This window comes from Eurosta solidaginis, chromosome 1 (genome assembly GCF_040869045.1).
Source record: "Eurosta solidaginis isolate ZX-2024a chromosome 1, ASM4086904v1, whole genome shotgun sequence".
Taxonomy (NCBI): Eukaryota; Metazoa; Arthropoda; class Insecta; order Diptera; family Tephritidae; genus Eurosta; species Eurosta solidaginis.
This window is the reverse complement of record NC_090319.1, coordinates 396,557,633-396,578,619: the sequence shown is the minus strand read 5'-3', so window position 1 is coordinate 396,578,619 and position 20,987 is coordinate 396,557,633. Positions and strand designations below refer to the sequence as shown.

The following is a 20,987-nucleotide window of genomic DNA, read 5'->3' as shown; positions in this document are numbered from 1 at the left end:
TTCGAGGGTTCAATGTGTACCATCGTACATTTGCAGTACTACAGGAAAAGCTGTTGCTTTTATTCCCGATTTCACAACTAAATTCCATTTGGTTAATTGTGCTTATTAATGCATACTAGATATTTCTCTTAATTGAAGTTTATAAATAAGGGGAAATTTTTATTTGCAGTACTGCACACGTGCACAAGACTGAATAATAAAATTCAAGATGAAGATCTAATAAATAATTACTGCGAGTCCTATATTCACATAGTAAGTAAATCCGTAAAAATATTTTTTCTCCATTTTAAAAACAAATTTTATTTAGGTTGTTCAATACAACGTATGTGCTTTCATCAGTTCAATTAACGTTATTACAGGTATTAAATATAAGAAGTATTATAAAGATAACATAATCTCACTTTCGAATATGAATTATTTTAAATGAATATGCTTAGTTATACGTAAAGACAGACAAATTTATTCTCACAAATATTTTGTTTTAAAACACGAACTTTCTTCAAAATACCCTGAAACATATGCAGGTTAGAATTGACCAATAAACTTTTAACGTTTGACGTAATACTTCAACGTCTGTACTTAAAATTTACATTTTTATTTAGGTATACTGTGTAAATTAGGCTTTCATTTAAAAATTAAAATATATAAAAAATAAATAAATACTAGGCGCGCTATACCATCGGGGAGATACAGACCGAACTTTTCTAAATTAATTATCTAAAATATGTTTACTTGCGAAGTTGAAAAATAAAGAAAACTCCAATATACATATGCATGTATGAATGTACTAATTTTCAATAAGAGCAAATAAAAATAGTCCGACACTTTTTAAATAATATATTTAACTTTTACATTTCAATAATGTGAATATAACATACAAATTTGCATGTCTAGTCTTTTAATATACATACATAGTCAATGTATTTATCATCATGCATATGCATTTGATATCAAATCTTTAATTGTATTCATTTTGATTTTAAATTTAATCCGAAATTTTAAAATTGGGTATGCCGTAAATATTAACGTTTCGATAATCATGAACAGATAGTGCAAAAAGTTCAATACATATTGGCCGTCAACGACAATTGTTCACGCCTTTCAAAGGTACGCTTCCTTACAATCTAAATATATTTAAAACGAATACGCCCCAGGCGTCATATGCATACGTACATAGTATATATATAAAGAATAAATTTTATGCATGAAAAAATTTAAATGGAGTTCATAAAAATTTAATGTATTTTCCTTTCTACGATTTTTGCATATACATACATTTATGTATATTTTAAATGGTATTATTTCAAAAATCTAACATAAGTTCATCAAATTAAATGTAAATAAAAAACTGTGGTTTTATGTTTTCATACCTTGTTTAAAATATGAATTTTTCGCTAAACGTAGGGATTCCGCTTTCACAGCGTCTTCCATTGTTATAATAGGTTTCTGAGGGCAGTATTTAACGGTATGAGCTTTGTCCCCTGAAGCTTTACAAATTGGACATATATAGGTTCGCAGTTTCGGGCACAGCACACGCCCCAGAGAATCACGAACTGCATGGCTTTTGACTACAGCTTCTGGCTCATTGTTATTCTCACAGAACACACAATGTTTTACCGCAGACTGAAAAAATATAACCCACTTTAAATTGTATAGAATTATTGACAAAACCAAAACAAAATTAATTTAAGTAAAACATGTTGGGAAGGTTAAGTTCAGGTTTATCCGAACATTATATACTCATATGTGAGCTTCTATCGTAAAATTAATTGGGTTGTAGAATTTTTAATACTGAGTATTATCAAAAGGATTGATTATTAAGCAATTTTATCAATTTTTATGAGACATATTTCCCGTTACAAAGGAAATATGTACATGAAACACTTGTCGCATAGATATTGCTTATTGTATTCATCTCAAATCCTTCAAACAATTTTGTATTTAAACGTGGGCGTGTTCCTTACCAGTTAACGACAAATTTTAATTCTTGTTTCTTATAACAATAAATATGTGTACCGAATTTCTCATCATCATTAACCAGCAAGGGAAGTCAAGTCCGTCTGCTTCTACCAGCTCCGTGAAGGTCCCCCCCTTCTTCTGATACCAAATAGCGGTGACTGAAAAACTTTCTTGGCCAAAGCATTTGGGTTTTTATTCGCTGCACTATCTTCACGGCCGCCGTGGTGTGATGGTGGCGTGCTCCGCCATCCACACCGAAGATCCAGGGTTCTCTGGATTGCTCAACTCTCTTAGCGAAGGTTTCATTTAATGTAATAACATTTTTACCATTTTACATACGTGCTTGCAGGGCTAGTTATTGTAGTTTTGACCTAATTCGCACGCTTACTCAAGGAGGTTTTTTGTTGATTTTTCTTTGTCGAGAAATATTTTCAAGTCAACTCTGGAAGTGTACCTCTAATATTAACTTGCAATATCTATTTTTATTTGTTTATGCTATTCATGGTAAGTTGATTATTTAGTTTTTAATTACTTTTGTATCTAGATTGTAATAAATTAAACATAAACATAAACTCAAGTCCAGGGAAACCTTTCATCTAAATACTTTAGAAAAAATACAAAGTTTTTTTTTTGTTTAAGATAAATCGTTTTACAATCCCTTCGAGTGAATGCATCGGCCTTAGTAGATTCATTGAGGAGTCGCCATTAATCGTGTGGGTCCCGCCAATTTGATATTGTAGATAGGAAACCTTCCTGTATTACTTTTTGTTTATTGTGACATAGCATTGCCGTCTTGTTCCTGAACCTCGTTAAAACTGGGCCCGTATCGTGTGTTACGATTCGTATCGGAATCCATTCTCACTATAAATATCAAACTGCCAAACTATTTATACAAATTATGATAAATTATAAATCCAACTAATACTTGAAGTCTCTAGTTCACATATGTCGTTATTCGGACTCATGATTTCGGAGCTATTTTGATTTAATGTCTCGGTGAAAACTTGATTTCGATACGAATCATAACACACGATACGGGCGCTGGGCGTTTTTTTTACTTTTATATTAAACGTTTTGGGAACAGCTTAATTAAAAGGAGCGGACAAGGTCAAAGTCAAGCAACATGTAAGGTTCACTTATCATCTTTGGTAAAGAACTACGGCATTCTCGAAATTTCGATATTAATTATTTTTTTTTTGATATTAATATTTTTTTTCGAAAGGGTGTGGTCACCCACCGTTTTTGTGAATGTTCATAAGGTGAATATACAATGACAAGGACAACCTCCATGCCAAATTTCAATACAATATTGTGGAGAATGTTAGCAATGTCGATGCGTCACTGCGGTTAGTAAATAAAAAACACATACATAGAAGGCAACGAAGAATATTTCACACACACAACCAGCAGCTTGAAACGAAGAGAATATATAACATACACATAACCAGCAGCTAACAGTGGAGAGAATATTTTACACACATAGATAGGTGTCAATAAAGCATATGGGCTTAAATAAACTACAGATATACATGTTTATATGTAGCTACATAACCAAGCATGAGATACAACTGTTCTAGAAGGCATGTTCGTGAAACGCCTAGACCTTAGGAGAAATGGGCGAGCGAGGTAACCGAGGGTATAAAAGCAGCGTAAGCTGAGGAATCAGTTTGATTTTAACACACTATACTGAAGTACGCAATAATTGAAGTACTACTCCCAAAGTAATATAAATAAAGAACGTTTTGTTTACTGAATATTTAAGTTATTTATTCGACAGTTCAGAGAAGCCATGCTCGTGAAACGTCTAGACCTTAGGAGAAATGGGCGAACGAGGTAACGAGGGCATAAAAGCAGCGCAAGCTAAGGAATCGGGAATCAGTTTGATTTTAACACGCTATAGTGAAGTACGTAATAATTGAAGTACTACGCCCAAAGTAATCTAAATAAAGAACGTTTTGTTATACTGAATATTTAAGTTATTTATTGGACAGTTCAGAAATTGGAATGTTAGCAGAAGGTGCAAAATAAGCAGAATTTCGGCGTTCAATCAAAAGTCAATTAGTCCATTTTTGGCATTTGAAGGAAAAGGAACAATCATCAAGTCACATACAAACCTGTTAGAACTATCCCATTTTTCCCATTAAATAAATAAAGCCACTATACCAAGTTATCGTGTTAATAGGCGGACGGACATGGCTTAAAACAAAACATTTATCAATTAAAGTTATGTATACACGCTGGGTATAAAAAAGCAAACTAGAGGAACGAATCATCATGGTGGTGAGCTGCATCGCATTATTCATTATTCAGGATCTTCGATGTGGTAGGCGGAGCACGCTACCACCGTTAGAGGATATTGATGACAATTTGTGATCGGTCGCACCTATTGGATGAGGCGAAGCACTGCTATAACAACAACAACAACCACTACACCACCATACACTCGAGAGTGTTTGGCAAATCACTGCCGAGGGGCGACCCCGTTTAGAAAAATTTTATTGTAATTGAAGACACTTTCTTCTAAATTTTTGGTGTTGAGTTGGTAGGGAGTTGACCCCAGGATCTTCGATGTGGTAGGCGGACCACAATACCACCACATCACGGCGGCCGCCGAAGTAATAACAAACTGTGCGAAATGGTAGCGTACAATAGTTTATTTTTGTGCACTGATTCTTTGAGTGTAAGTCTTGAAATGTACTTTTCGAAACAAGCAGTTAAAAAACTTACTCCCTGCTTACACATAGCATACTTACGTATTTGTCGATTTTTGCATTTCCATAACGCTTTTGTGGTTTTTTAATATTTTGATTGTTGAAATCTATGTTGGCCACGGCGGCTGCGGTTGCTGCTGCAACAGTTGCAGCATACTGGTGATGAGAAGATGTAATACCACTGCTATAATATGCCGAATATGAGGGTAAGTTAAACATCCGCAAACTTTGGTTGAGATAATGAGAACTCAAGGCAGCGATATTGGTGTTACCATTAATACCACAATTAGTATCGTTTAAACCATTGTCTCCGAGATTCTTATTGAACTTCATGCCATATAAGCTGCAACTGTTGTGATCATTGTAATTAGGACTGTATTGTTTTTGAAACGGTGCTTCTTCTAGATGAAAGCCGTTCGAGTCATCGGTGACATATCCATTGCAATAAAAATCTTGCATTATATCATCAACTTGCATATCTCTTTGTCTTATATAGTCTAAAAAAATTTAAATGTATTTTGATAAATCGCCACTGAATTAATAGGCTTAGGAAAATTTAAAAGAGTTTCATAAAGGCTACAGAGTGTGTGTCTGTTAATAATATTAATAGCGCATTGATACTTTATCGAAATACGTAAAAAATGTCTTCGAAAAACATTTTTTGGACAGGCTTTTCATTAATAAACCAGGATTCCGAAATCTTTGGAAATTACGGTAAATTTACAGTATTTTTGCGTAAAATACCTTTTTGCGCAGGTGGCCTTTGGCCGCGCTACTAAAAAATAACTCTTAGCTAGTCCAACACCGGCTACGCCATGTTGTTGTTGTTGTTGTTGTAGCAGTGCTTCGCCCCACCTAACAGCCGCGACCGATCACAAATTGTCATCAATATCCTCTAACGGGAGTCCAAGGAAACTTGCTGTTTCAACAGGGGTGGACCATAATGAAAGGGGTGTTAGAGGCGTTGGTTCCACATTACTATTAAAGAGATGGTTGGTGTCATGTGGGGACACATTGCTAGCGGGGCATACATTTTGTATGTCGCGGTTGATTCTGGATAGGTAAGAGTTCAACCTGTTACGGTATCCAGATCCAAGTTGAGCAAGAGTGACACGCGTTTCCCTGCGAAGTATGCGTTCCTCTTCCACAAGTTTTGGGTACTTTTCTTTGAGTACTGGATTCACCGGGCAATACCTGACATAAAGGTCCGACGACTGTTTGTGGAGTTCACCAAGGACCTGCTTGTGTTTTTTTGCTTGTTGTTGTTGTTGTTGTAGCAATGCTCGCCCCACCTAATAGCCGCGACCGATCACAAATTGTCATCAATATCCTCTAACGGGAGTCCAAGCAAACTTGCCGTTTCAACAGGGTGGACCATAAGGAAAGGGGTGTTAGAGGTGTTGGTTCCACATTACAATTGAAGAGATGGTTGGTGTCATGTGGGGACACGTTGCAATCGGGGCATACATTTTGTATGTCGGGGTTGATTCTGGATAGGTAAGAGTTTAACCTGTTACAGTATCCAGAACGAAGTTGAGCAAGAGTAACACGCGTTTCCCTGGGGAGTATGCGTTCCTCTTCCGCAAGTTTTGGATAATTTTCGTTAAGTACTGGATTCACCGGGCAATTTCCGGCATAAAGGTCCGACGCCTGTTTATGGAGTTCACCAAGGACCTGCTTGTGTTTTTTCACTTCATACGGCCGGGTTCTCAGGTGCCGTATTTCCTCAAAATGCTTACGGAGATGACTCCTTAAGCCCCTAGGCGGTGCTGGTTCATCAATCAGATGTCTGTTGGGATGCCCAGGTTTCTGGGTATTCAACAGGAACTGTTTGGTCAGCATTTCATTTCTCTCCCTGATGGGGAGATTTGGGGTGTAGGACAGTCTGTAGCGTAGTGCCATCGACGTGGATGTTCAAAATGGTCGACATTTGGGACGTCCATGTTGTAATTAAGGTCGCGGAAGATTTAGTCGGTGGTAATGCCAGGTTTCGCGAGGCGAAAAAACTGGAGAGATCAGGGAGGTAGCCGTTTATTCTGTTGCAGAGCTCATCGATCTGTATGCCTGGGCCTGTGGCCATTATTGTGCAGTCATCGGCGTAGGAAACGATTGTGACTCCTTCCGGTGGTGAAGGTAGCTTAGATATGTAGAAATTAAACAAAAGCGGGGATAGGACACCACCCAGTGGCACCCCTTGTTTAATTCTCCTTTGTTTTGATGTTTCGTTTCTGAATTGCACCGATGCCTGCCGACCACCCAGATAATTTGCGGTCCACCTTTTAAGACATGGGGGAAGGGTGGACCCTTCCAGGTCTTGCAGTAACGAGCCATGGTTGACCGTATCAAAAGCTTTTGATAGGTCTAACGCTACGAGTACTGTTCTATGGTGGGGATATTGATTCAAACCGCAATTTATCTGGGTGCTAATGACATTTAGCGCGGAGGTATTGCTATGGAGTTTTCTGAAGCCATGCTGATGAGGGGCTAGCTGCAAATGTGCTTGGAAATAAGGGAGCAAAATGGCTTCAAGCGTCTTTGCCACTGGCGATAGGAGAAATATCGGACGATATGACTCACCTACGTTAGCTGGTTTCCCAGGCTTTAGTAGCGGGACCACCTTGGCCATTTTCCATTTCTCGGGTATGACAAAGGTGGAAAGAGACAGGTTGAAGACATGCGCTAAATATTTGAAACCCTCTTTCCCTAGGTTTTTAAGCATCGGCATGGCTATGCCGTCTGGGCCCACTGCTTTGGATGGTTTAGCGCGACCAATGGCGTCCTCAACCTCTCTAGCGGTGATGGTAATTGGTGACGCGCTGAGTTTGTGTTTATGTGCGTGTCTATTGGCTCTCCGTCTATCTTTGTCTACCGTAGGATGCATTATATATTGTCGGCAGAAAGCGCTCGCGCATTTTTTTGCATCCGACAGCACCTTATCGCCAAAGGCGATGGAAACTTTGTCTTTGTGCTTAGTCGGATTCGATAGGGACTTTACGGTGGACCAAAGTTTACCTACACCGGTAGAGAGGTTACAACCTCTTAGGTGCTCTTCCCATTTCGCCCGCTTGTGTTCGTCCACAAGCAATCTGATGCGTTGATTTATATCCCTTATTTGGGGGTCGCCTGGATCAAGCTATCTTATAAGGTCGCGTTCCCTCGCTAAGCTCGCGGCCTCCGCCGGGAAGTGGGGCCGGATTTCGGGAATTCTCCCGGCGGGAATGAAATGTGCCGAGGCGGATTCAATGACCTTACGGAAGGCACGCTCCCCTTGGCGGGCATCAGTCGGGATAGGGAGGGCAGCAAAGCTGCTGTCTGTTGCAGATTTATATTCTTCCCACTTTCCTTTTTTGAAGTTTATGAAAGTGCGTTTTTCGGTGACGATGAAGTCGGCGGTACGCTCGAACGAAATAAGTATGGGCAGGTGGTCGGATGCCAATGTTACCATCGGCTGCCAGTTGACGCAGTTTACGAGTTCTGCGCTCACGATTGAGATATCTGGCGAGCTATGACAGCTTCCTACCATACGTGTGGGGGCGTCTCCGTTTATTGTGCAGAACGTCGTTTCGTCTATTTGATCCGCCAACATCCCTACTGTCCGCCCGCAAGTTTGAATGCCATAGGTCGTGATGGGCATTGAAATCGCCTAAGATAATGCGATTGTTGCCAGTGAGTAAGGCCTCGATATTAGGGCGGTATCCACTGGGGCAACAGGTGACAGGAGGGATGTAGATGTTGATGATTTCTAGATTTGCATCGCCTGACCGGACAGATAGGCCTTGACGTTCTAAGACATTGTCACTGCGGTCGATGCCAGGATCAAATATATGATATTGCACAGAGTGGTGTATAATAAACGCGAGGCCGCCTCCATTTCCGCTCTCGCGGTCTTTCCTGTGGACATTATAACCAGAGCAGGTCTGCAATGCAGATCTTGCTGTGAGTTTAGTCTCTTGAATCGCAGCAATGCGGATGTTGTGCCGCTTCATGAAATCGACTATCTCCGTAATCTTCGCAGTTAGTCCATTACAGTTGAACTGCAGAATTCTGAAGTGTATGAGGGGTGACGCCGCCACTCTAGGGGTAAGTGAGGGGTGACTACGCCTAGGTTGTGGAAGGCCAGGACGCAATTGCTGTTGTAGCCTTGGGACTGGGCGCCCTTGGGCAAGCATTGGGGTACCCGGATGATTTGGGTTTGCGACCTGGCAACATGGCGCGATGAAACCCGTCGGGGGGTTGTCGTCGCGGAGACCAGAACATCTAGGAAAGTGGCACCACCCAAGGCAGGAGCCGCATTGAGCGGATGTCGCAAACCTATATATTCTGTGCTGGCAGACGGTGCAAACGGAGGCAGGGACTAAGAGTCTGTTTCCCTGACCTGCACGATTGCTGCCAGAAAAGAGGGGGGGAGAAGAAGACGGGGGCAGGGGCTGATGCTCAGCATTGCTACCAGCTCTACTACGAAGGTAGTAGTTATGAGTGGTATCAGCTGTTTGAGTTGTTGGCGCCGTGGGGCGCGAGCAGCAGCGGGTACTTGTTGTGGCTTGCTGAGCAGCGAAGCTGCTGGAAGGTAGTGGGGATACGCTTAGGCGTAGACTACGGGACGCCCTTGGGCGTGAGCAGCAAGGAGCCACAAAAGATTTATAAAAGTTACGTGGACGTCGGGTTTTGGGATCAAGCCCAGAACAACCTGTCCGATGCAACCATCCCTTGCACGAGACACACTGAACAGAGTATGACCGTCCTAAAAAGATTCTTTTCTGGAAAATGCAGCAAAACCATTTCTCAGGACCGGGGTCAGGAGACGGACCCGGATTGGGTTCGATACCTTCCCGGAGTAAGAGAATATGTAGCAGTCCCACTGCAAGGAGCTGCTAGGAGGATGACAATTTGTGGGATGGACGAAACAAATTAAATGGGGTCACACTGAAATGACAGTCCTTGGTCGGGAAAAATCCCGAGTCGCTCCGGTACATAGAACCGACTGCCTTGGGAGCGGGCTTCAAGCGTCTTTGCTAGTGGCGATAGGAGAGATATAGGACGATACGACTCTCCTATGTTAGCTGGTTTCCCAGGCTTTAGTAGAGGGACCACCTTGGCCATTTTCGATTTTTCGGGTATGACAAAGTGGAAAGAGACAGGTTGAAGACATTTGATAAGTATATGTAACCCTCTTTCCCCAGGCTTTTAAGCATCGGTATGGCTATGCCGTCTGGGCCCACTTCTTTGGATGGTTTAGCGTGACCAATGGCATCTTCAACGTCTCTAGCGGTGATGGTAATTGGTGACGCGATGAATTTATGTTTATGTGCGTGTCTGTTGGCCCTCCGTCTATCTTTGTCGACCGTAGAATGCATTACATATTGACGGCAGAAAGCGCTCGCGCATTTTATCGAATCCGACAGCACTTTATCGCCGAAGGCGATGGAAGCTTTGTCTTTGTGCTTAGACGGATTCGATAGGCACTTTACGGTGGACCAAAGTTTACCCACATCGGCAGAGAGGTTACAACCTCTTAGGTGATCCTCCCATTTCGCCCGCTTGTGTTCATCCACAAGCAATCTGATGCGTTGGTTTATGTCCCTTATTTGGTGGTCGCCTGGGTCGAGCTGTCTTATAAGGTCACGTTCTCTCGCTAAATTTGCGGCCTCCGCCGGGAAGTGGGGCCGAATTTCGGGAATTCTCCCGGCTGGAATGAAACGTGCCGAGGCGGATTCAATGACCTTGCGGAAAGCACGCTCCCCTTGGCGGGCATCAGTCGGGATAGGGAGGGCAGCAAAGAGGTTGTCTGTAAAAGATTTGTATTCCTCCCACTTTCGTTTTTTAAAGTTTATGAAAGTGCGGTTTACTGTAACGATGAAGTCGGCGGTACGCTCGAATGAAATAAGTATAGGCAGGTGGTCGGATGCCAATGTTACCATCGGCTGCCAGTTGACGCAGTTTACGAGTTCTGCGCTCACGATTGAGATATCCGGCGAACTGTGACAGCTTCCTACCATACGCGTGGGGGCGTCTCCGTTTATTGTGCAGAACGTCGTTTCTTCTATTTGATCCGCCAACATCTCACTCCTACTGTCCGCCCGCAAGTTTGAATGACATAGATCGTGATGGGCTTTAAAGTCGCCTAAGATAATGCGATTGTTGCCAGTGAGTAAGGCGCTAATATTAGGGCGGTATCCACTGGGGCAACAGATGGCAGGAGGGATGTAGATGTTGATGATTTCTAGGTTTGCATCGCCTGACCGGACAGATAGACCTTGACGTTCTAAGACATTGTCCCTGCGGTCGATGCCGGGATCAAATATATGATATTGCACAGAGTGGTGTATGATAAACGCGAGGCCGCCTCCATTTCCGCTAATGCGATCTTTTCTGTGGACATTATACCCAGAACAGGTTTGCAGTGCAGATCTTGCTGTGAGTTTAGTCTCTTGAATCGCAGCAATGCGGATGTTGTGCCGCTTCATGAAATCGACTATCTCCGTGATCGAGAAGACGGGGCAGGGGCTGAGGCTCAGCATTGCTACCGACTCTACTACGAAGATAGTAGTTATGAGTGGTAGCAGCTGTTTGAGTTGTTGACGTCGCGGGGCGCGAGCAGCAGCGGGTACTAGTTGTGGCTTGCTGAGCAGCTGGGCTGCTGGAAGGTAGTGGGGGGCTAAGGCGTAGACTACGGGACGCCCTTGGACGTGAACAGGAAGGAGCCACAAAAGATTTATAAAAGTTACGTGGACGTCGGGTTTTGGGATCAAGCGCAGAACAACCTGTCCGATGCAACCATCCGTCCTAAAAAGATTCTTTTCCGGCAGATGCAGCAAAACCATTTCTCAGGACCGGGGTTAGGAGACGGACCCGGATTGGATTCGATACCTTCCCGGAGCAAGAGAATATGGAGCAGTCCCGCTGCAATAAGCTGCTGGGAGGATGACAATTTGTGGGAGGGACGAAACAAATTAAATGGGGTCACACTGAAATGACAGTCCTTGGTCGGGAAAAATCCCGAGTCGCTCCGGTACATAGAACCGACTGCCTTAGGAAGCGCCGGCTACGCAATGTTGTTGTTGTTGTTGTAGCGATAAGGTTGCTCCCCGAAGGCTTTGGGGAGTGTTATCGATGTGATGGTCCTTTGCCGGATAAAGATCCGGTACGCTCCGGTACCACAGCACCATTAAGGTGCTAGCCCGACCATCTCGAGAACGATTTATGTGGCCACATTAAACCTTCAGGCCATTCCCCCCTCCCCACCCCCAAGTTCCATGAGGAGCTTGTGGTCGCCAGAGCCTCGTCTGTTAGTGAAACAGGATTCGCCGCGGATAGGTGAGGTTGACAATTGGGTTCGGCGAAGCTATATATTGCGCTGGCAACCTGAAGGGTTGCGTTACACAACCCCTTGAATCTGGTATTTTATTCGCCTCTTACGACAGGCATATCTACCGCGGGTATATTCTGATCCCCTAACCCGCTGGGGCACCGGCTACGCCATCAACAGTATTTCTGCATTAAGCAAAAAATAAAATAAAATTTGAAACCCTTTCAATAAAATAAATTATTTCCTCTTTATTTTCATTTTTACATACTATCCAACACTGTAGCGCAAATAGTTTAATTCTTAGACAGTCAGAACGAGTACGGGAATATACCTTTATTCTTCTAGATTACTAATTCGTGTTGGTTTAACTGCAGTCCATATCAATCCATCTAACCACTGAGATGACCCGAAGGAGAGAAATACATAATAAATAAGGCATCCCCCAGCGGGTTAGGGGGCTTAAAATATACCCGTGGTAGGTATGTCTGTCGTAAGAGGCGACTAAAATACCAAATTGATACAAGGGGTGGTGTAGCGCAATATCGAGCCCTTCCCGCAAGTTAAGTGTAACCAACAAAAAGTAAATTTTACAGTAGAAGGTTTTTTGTAATTATCTTCTGACAAAAAAAGCTACTATCATGAAATTTGGTATGTGTATAAAATATTTCTTGAGCCTACAATTAAGACTTCGATTTTTGACACTGTACCGAAAGCCCTGTTATCTGTACTTACGTTTTTTGCTGTCATGTTGGCTCACTTTCCAAAGACTATTTTGTTGGTTACCTTAAATTTTAAGGTATACAATTATATTTTTCAGATTACATAGGGGCACATTAAAGGCGTATTTTAATTTTTTAGTACATACATACATTTGAAATTAAAGGAAACTTATACAATTCCAAATTTAAACACAATATATTGTTGTTGTTGTTGTTGTAAACAAAGTAATTCAGTCATCTTTGTCTGTCTCAGGCAATGTATCTATTATCTTTCCGGTATGGGATAAGCTAATGTATTCATAGTGAAATTGTTTTGGTATGATATTATTTTCGCAGAGCTTTTAGGTCGTTATATTTTGAAGATGAAATGTGTAAGAAGTGATCATAAAAGGTAACAGGATCCTTACTAAGTATGAGAGAGTTTCGTCTTGACCGCACAATTGTACTTAGGTCGTATACCTTTTTTTCGCTGTCGTCAAAATAACCATAGTGTAGTTTGTAGTTTAACCAATGGAGAACTTTTTTCGAAGATAGCGCAACGCAAAGACGTAAATGATATTTTAACTGAAGCTGGAAGCAAAGCTTGAGAAAAGGTTTTCCAATCTTTAAAATCCGAATTATGAATTTAAATGCATGTATAATTTTCTGGTATAGTTCTTGCGTTCGAAATAATTGTATACCATTCACTTGGAGCCCAAACATTTATATCGCGAATAAAAGACTCAATAGTGCTATGTATGGAGTCCACGGGCATCATGGTATGCCCAGGCAACAGGTAAATTAAATTAATGTGTTTTATGTTAGCAGCCTTCTCCAAGAAATATATAATCATTGCTTGCATAGCTCTGTTCCTGTTCTGCCCAACACAACTATCACAATATATACTTATATCAGAATGAGTCCCCCTTTCATCCACGATATTTAAGTATTGGAAAATTGTACTGGAAATTTCGTTACATCCACGTTTTCCATCCGATTCACCACATAAAAAGCAATAACCGTTTCTTGTGCCGTTTTCTTAAACGCTTTCATTATAAAAAGCATATTTTCTTGAATAGAAAAGGTTTACGCTTTTTCCGGGTGGTGTATTCAATACTTTCTGAAGGTCGAAGCTGGCGCAGATATATGTCCCATTCTATTTGCTTTTTATTTGGTCCTCTAAGAAAATTTCTTTTGATTTATCTCTGTCCCGTATGTGCATTTTATGTTCCTCAGTTTGTTGCAAACGGTTTTGTGTTTCTCTGTCCGAGTTCTTATACTTTTCACAAATAATGCATTTGTCCTTTTTTGGCAAATGGAAGCCTATATGGTATTCATTTTTGAAAATGTACGAAAAACTCTTAGGGACAACTTAGCTTGCTCCTGATTTGTATTTATCAAGTGCTGCGTGTAACACCTATACAAAGTTGGCACGTTTCGAAAGTACTGTGGAAGATATAACTTAGTACTTTTGTTCCTACAATAGTGGGAAGGAACTGCTGGTAGGTGTTCAATGAATGATTTCAAAAGAGCCACATTTATTTTATCAGACTTATTATGGGGAGGTCTTTTTTGGTCAGGCAAGAGGTATTCGAAGAGTTATGTTTTTTTCGAACACATATTAACGTGTTTTAGGAAACATTAAGTGTTTTCAGTAAAAACTGCTGACAAACTTTAAAACGCTTTTCGTTATAGGTAATGAAATATGCATAGCTCCACTGTTTTTTAAGGCTATCTGATGTTCTCCTTTGAACGCATTTCCGGGTCATGCACGATAGAAGCCAATCTCTTTGTCGTATCTTGTTGCCTAAGCCCCAAAAGTGTTCATTTACCATCACCGATCTTGCTCACTAAGTTTTTCACAACACTTTTTTCCACACTTTTTACCTACGCAGGGATTTGGTTTAACTTCTTACAGCTCACGTTTTTTACCCCGAAGTCTTTTAGGAAGTTTTCGTTTCTTCTTGTACCCTCTTGTTTCACCGCATATCTCGATTTCTAATTCCCCAGAATATGTCTTTTCAGACTCAGTTTCGCTATATGGCACCAGTGAGTTATTCTTGATCGTTCATTGGTATAAAAACACAGTTTTGTTATTTTATTTTAAAGATATAAAATAATTAATCACCTTATTTTGTAAAAGCTCCATATTAAAATAATAAAACAATTTTATTGGATTCACGAACTTAAGCAGAAATGATTTGTATCAAACTAAAATACATATTTTCGTTTTCAGCCATAATTTTTTCTTTTTGCAAAATGGTTGCTTAAATCATGCATATACAGTATAATTGAAACAAGTGCTTTTTCGAACAATATAAATATACACGATAAAAGTGAAAATAAACACGTAAGATACCACATGTCCCCACATGACACCAACCATCTCTTCAATTGTAATGTGGAACCAACGCCTCTAACACCACTTTCCTTATGGTCCACCCCTGTTGTAACGGCAAGTTTCCTTGGACTCCCGTTAGAGGATATTGATGACAATTTGTGATCGGTCGCGGCTATTAGGTGGGGCGAGCATTGCTATAACAACAACAACAACAACATACCACAGATAAGCACTTTTGAGGTAAGTAGCAATTGCGGTCACAAAAAAAGTAAACAAACCTCAAAATTCACTTACACTAAAATTTCTTTTTGATTTAGCTTGATAACGGTACTATTCTCTAATATAAAAATTTGTGAGATGATTCAAATCATGCAAAACTATCGGTTTTCAGCAAAAAACTAATATCTGTATTTTTTTGGTTACACTTAAATTGCGGGAAGGGCTCGATATATTGCTTCTCCAACCCAATTGTCAACCTCACCCACCCGTCGCGAATCCTGTTTCTTTAACAGTCGAGGCTCTGGCGACACCAACTTCCTTATGGGTGTAGGGGGTGTGAGGACGGGATTGCCTAGGTTTCATGTGGTCATACCAAATCGTACCCAAGATGGTCGGGCTAGTACCTTAATGGTGCTTGTTACCGAAACGTACCGCATGTACATCCGGAAAAGGACCATCAACATCGATAACACTCCCGAAGGCCTTCGGGGAGTGTAATTATCACCATAACAACAACAATAAGGCTCCTAGTTTATCAGAAGTAGTCAGCAAAAGGTATTTTTTTTTTTTTATTATTAGGTTCTTTATTTAGCCGTAGCTATTTAAAACTTTCAGGTACAGTTTAGTAATACAAAATCGGTAGTCTTAGCAATAGCTAATTGGCTCATTGTGAGCTATAATGTTCTCTAATATGATATATTATCAGTCTTTTAAATACATTAATATTTCTTTCGTTTTTTATATTGCTTGGCAATTCATTAAAAAGTTTTAAGCATTTATACATTAAAACATTTTGTGCCTTATTGGATTTATAAAATTTAATTCTAAAATCATTCTTGTTCCTTAAGCCGTAGGGTTGCACATCTCCTACATATGCTATTTGGCTCGTTAAGTACTTTTGTAGTAGGTGATATTTCATTTTAAACACAAAAAGAAGTACGTTCATAATTGTTCTTTGATTGATATTTAACCATTTCAGAGTTTCTAACATATATGTGATTCGTGTCAGCCTATTACATAATAGTATGCACCGCATCCCTTTGTTTTGTAGTTTTTGCAGCCTGTTTTTCATCTGTGTGGATCCCAGGAATAAAATGGTCGAACAGTATTCAAAATGTGGCTTGATCATTACATTAAATATCTTTACTCCCGTACTTTACCTAATTAAACGTCACTTAGAGTATGGCGGCCACCGTGGTGTGATGGTAGCGTGCTCCGCCTATCACACCGTATGCCCTGGGTTCAACTCCCGGGCAAAGTAACATCAAAATTTTAGAAATAAGATTTTTCAATTAGAAGAAAATTTTTCTAAGCGGGGTCGCCCCTCGGCAGTGTCTGGCAAGCGCTCCGATTGTATTTCTGCCATGAAAAGCTCTCAGTGAAAACTCATCTGCCTTGCAGATGCCGTTCGGAGTCGGCATAAAACATGTAGGTCCCGTCCGTCCAATTTGTAGGGAAAAATCAAGAGGAGCACGACGCAAATTGGAAGAGAAGCTCGGCCTTAGATCTCTTCGGAGGTTATCGCGCCTTACATTTATTATTTATTTAGAGTATGGAGCTGTGTGTAGAAGTAAACGGGAAACGTTTCTTACTGCAATTCCCAGGGAATGGCTAAGGTGATTCTATTGCATTTGGTTCAAGCAGCTCACTACTTTCGGTCGCTTGCGACCAAGTATCCCTGGGTAGCCACTTAACATCCTTTTCATAACAAGGCAACTCCATCATAATCGTGGTGGGCGACTTAGTTTATTTGGGATCAGCATTAACACGAACAACAGCATCAGTCTAGAAATCTAGCGAAGAGTCACTCTTGCCAACAAATGATACTTTGGGTTGAGTAGGCAATTAAAAAGAAAACTCTTCTCTCAGCAACGAAGATCATGCTTCACAAGTCACTTATCGTAACTCGCCCTGATATATGGTGTAGAAGTATGGACTCTGACATCTGATGAGTCGGCTCTGGGAAAGTTTTTTCGAAATATTTATGGGCCTCTACGCGTCACGGCGAGTACCGAAGAAGATTTAATGATACAACTGTGCGAGCTTCATTCAAAATAGTCCATCGAATTAAAACGGCAACACTGACTAGGTCATGTTATGCGAATGAAAGATGCTGCAGCCGCTGGTATTTTAGTCGCCTCCTACGACAGACCTACCGCGGGTATATTCTTACCCCCTAACCCGCTGGGTGTGCTCGCTCCGGAACAGCATCTGATGTTTCAAGGCCGACTGCCGCGTCAAAAAATATCGAGAGAGGTGTAAAAAGACGCGTATTAATCTCGAGAACAATTATCCGATGGCGGAAAAGAAAAATGTTATCTCTGTCCGGAGATATTTGCAGTTGAAGTTGGCGATTTTCATGTGGTTGTTGTAATGTTGTCGCACCCACAAAAAAAATTGTGAACATTTTGTGCGGATATAGTTTTGGTCTCCAAACCGGTGTTGGACCCACCCAGGGTAATTTTTTATAAGCGCTGCCGGAGGCCGCCAACGCAGAACGGTGTTCTGCGCAAAAATACTATAGATACCACCCCCGGTTTCGGAGGTACCCGCGGGTCTTTTTTCGGTTTTTCGTTAATATCTTTTGAACGAGTTAAAATTTTTTAGTCGGATTATTAATACTGATGTCAATACGCGTCGTTTGATACCTCTCTCGATATTTTTGGAGGCGTATTAGCAGTGTCATGCTGTTGTAAAGAATCACCAAATTTTCAATTTCTTTTGCAAATATCTCTTGACAGACCAAAATTTTTTACCTCCGCTTCCGGATTCGCGATCCTGGATACCCCTCTTGATATTTTTGTATTAAGAGTGTTATGCTGTAGTATAGAATTACCATTTTTCTTTTCCGCCTCCGAATTATTGTTGCTGAGGCTTGATATCCCTACGCATATTTTTGGGCGCGTTACCAGTCGACCATTCTAGACGATAGGATATTTGCTAATTTCTTGTTGGGAAGTTTGATAGATTTGGGGAATTTTAATTTTGTTTTTGGGTAATTTAGAGAATTTAAAACGGCAACGCTTCGTGCTAATTAAATTCTAATTGGAGTACTCACATACAATCTCAAACAGATAGACAGGCGCCATTATCAGCGCCAGTCTTCCGTTACCGGTGATCTATAGAATCATTTAAAATGTATACCCATTTGCAGCAATGATTGAACTGTTTTTCATTTCCTTTCAATACAAAATGTCCATAGAAAACAGTGAACTTACCATTTTCATTTTTATAAGATGCCAACATAGCAAACATTTTTAGCGAGTTGGATATTTCGTTTTGTTGTTGTTTTTGAGCTTCTATGTGGTGTAAACGGTGCTGGTCAATGTTGTCGTTATAAATATTTGTTTGATGTTCTTGCCTCGGATGAACACTGGCACTTTGCGTCAACAATGGAGTCTTACATATTCCCAGATCTTTACTGTATGGCACAAAATTTAAATAGTTTGAAGGCTGCAAACCAATTTCAGAAGTACTGGTGGTGAGAATTGGAGATGACGAAACAAATCCCGATGAGAATGTGTGAGTTGACGAATCTGATGACATAGGTGATAGGCTCCGCGATCTTACTGATGGACTTTTAGTATCTATGTACACTTCATGCAAATACCTTGCGTCCAGGGAATTATGGCCTAAGAACGAAGACAGGGCATCCTTTTCCAAAGCAAATGCATTTATAATACGTACTTCTTGACAAAATAACGGACATTGATCGTTCTTACCTTTGCTTCATCTGAATCCCCGTTTAATTGTAACATGTTCCTTCCAATGTACTTCGTATTTGTACTTACAATCCGTTAACTTTTGTTAATATGAGAGCTGAAAATAATTTGTTTCACAATTCCAGGCCGTATATGTTCGCAGTCATATATGCATATAACCGTATACGTTTGTATATATATACATACAATATTTTCAAATTCTTCAATTAAAATTGTTTGAAATACCACTATTAGAAAATGTATAATCTTTCTCGATCTAACTAACGCATTAAAATTTATTAATATTAGTATTATTACAACCTGGGCAATTTAATTCGCTAGAGCTTTCGGATTCCACGAATTCGACTCCTTCAATTATTATTTGTTTTTGTAGTTTTCTGTTGAACTCACTTATTTTCCTAACGGTTTTTGTATCTTCGAACAGGGTACAACAAGTGCATTTAAACGCCAAAATCAGTTGGCTACATGGTTGCCAACCACAAGAGTAATTTATTTGCCGTGCTTAAATTTAAAAAGGAATCAAATGGGCTGTGTGCAAATAAGTAACATTTTAATCAATGGAAAAACGATATGTACAAATTTTCTATGGTGGACAATAGTTTTCAATCCAGCTGCCAAACAAAATTTTAAATTTTCACCAAGCATACGTAAGTCTTTTTTTTTTTGTGAAATTTCGTTCTCTTCGCACGATTTTTGCAAACAATTATTTTTCGGTTGTTGGTGCTTGCTGTTGTGTTGCTTCCATTATTTATGTTTCTGCGAAAAAAGTAAATGCGTTTTACATAGCTGAATATTTGAAGTGCTTTTGTTTTGTGCGAAATAAAAGTTAATTGCAATAAATTATAACGGAATTTGAAAAAAAGAACTATATAACGGATTTTCACCTACTTTGAATCGCGGAACTGTTGTTTATTACGTGGGACCATATATGTCCTAATAACCGAATGGAACAATGAATATATTTGAATACCAAAAAATTTAAAAAAAGTTATGAATGAATTTGTGCCTTGGACACTGCCATTAAATAAACATATTCACGAACAATAATGAACAAATATAATTTATTTTTTTACTTTAATTTATTTATTTTAAGTCTATGCAAACAAAATGTGATCGAAAGACTTGCGGATCGTTCAAAAAATTTCAGGAGTAACTCTTGTGGAGGGACCTGCCTTCGTTTACTTACTTCATGGAGGCTTCGGACCTAACCCCGATCTGTGGGACTGGTACTGCTGCGTATGCCGAAAAAAATAGAAATACTTAAAATGGTCACACTTTTGTCTGTATGTCTCGTGCAAAGCGTAGGAGATCTTCTGGGCTACCTCCTTATACTCGTTGTCGACAAGATTTCTTTAAATCATGTGTGTGTCCTTTCTGGTTACGCACAAAGGCGACTTACAGTTGCTATTAATGGTCTTTACTACTCTTAACTCTCGTGGGACAGTTTTAAGGATTAGCACCAACGATGGGCGCACCAAAAGGCGCCTACAGTTTTTTCAGCTGTTTTAGGGACATGTCAAATGAAACAATAATAACCATCTCGATTTTGTACTCGGCACTATCGTCAAAGAATCACTGCCAAATACCGAAAAAAAGGACCTACTTATTTTATACACTTACTTATTGCATTCAGTGAATTCCATATTAACTGGTAAGCCCATGGCTCAGGGGCAGGACGATCCTATATATTGCAAATATTAAGTTTGTCCATTTGAAATATAGTAAATCATGGTCTAATTCGTTAACTCTTCGACCTGAGAACCATATTCGTCCAGGATGCAACAGTTTGTATGAATAACTGATATTTATTGCGTAAAAAAACACAATTAGATTATGAAGGCGAAAGTTGTGTAGGGTCTCAGAAAATTTCTCGTTGGATGTTCCAAAAGATTTTCATCCATTAAATATATTCTATTGCCCTAACATGCAGCCTCTATCATGCTCAATATTCAATATTGAAGAAAAATCCATTTAAAGTGTACACAAGAAATTGTGTAAACTTTGAAAATCTTATTGTGTAAAGCAAAACTG

At 40.1% G+C, this 20,987-nt stretch overlaps 1 protein-coding gene across 2 annotated transcripts; it reads right to left on the bottom strand.

The window, feature by feature from the left end:
• Positions 1 to 271: 271 nt before the first annotated feature.
• On the bottom strand, positions 272 to 19,354 carry nanos. Of its 2 annotated transcripts, none has more exons than XM_067763746.1 (5): positions 19,257 to 19,354; positions 18,957 to 19,053; positions 18,453 to 18,888; positions 4,713 to 5,167; positions 272 to 1,623 (listed from the first exon to the last, which is right to left on the bottom strand). In XM_067763746.1, the coding sequence occupies exons 2-5, from the start codon at positions 18,990 to 18,992 to the stop codon at positions 1,357 to 1,359; spliced, it is 1,194 nt and encodes a 397-aa protein (XP_067619847.1). In that variant the 5' UTR covers positions 18,993 to 19,053; positions 19,257 to 19,354; the 3' UTR covers positions 272 to 1,356. The 2 variants fall into 2 exon arrangements, with proteins under 2 accessions (XP_067619847.1, XP_067619846.1); XM_067763745.1 differs by having other exon boundaries at positions 19,143 to 19,333.
• Positions 19,355 to 20,987: the final 1,633 nt, after the last annotated feature.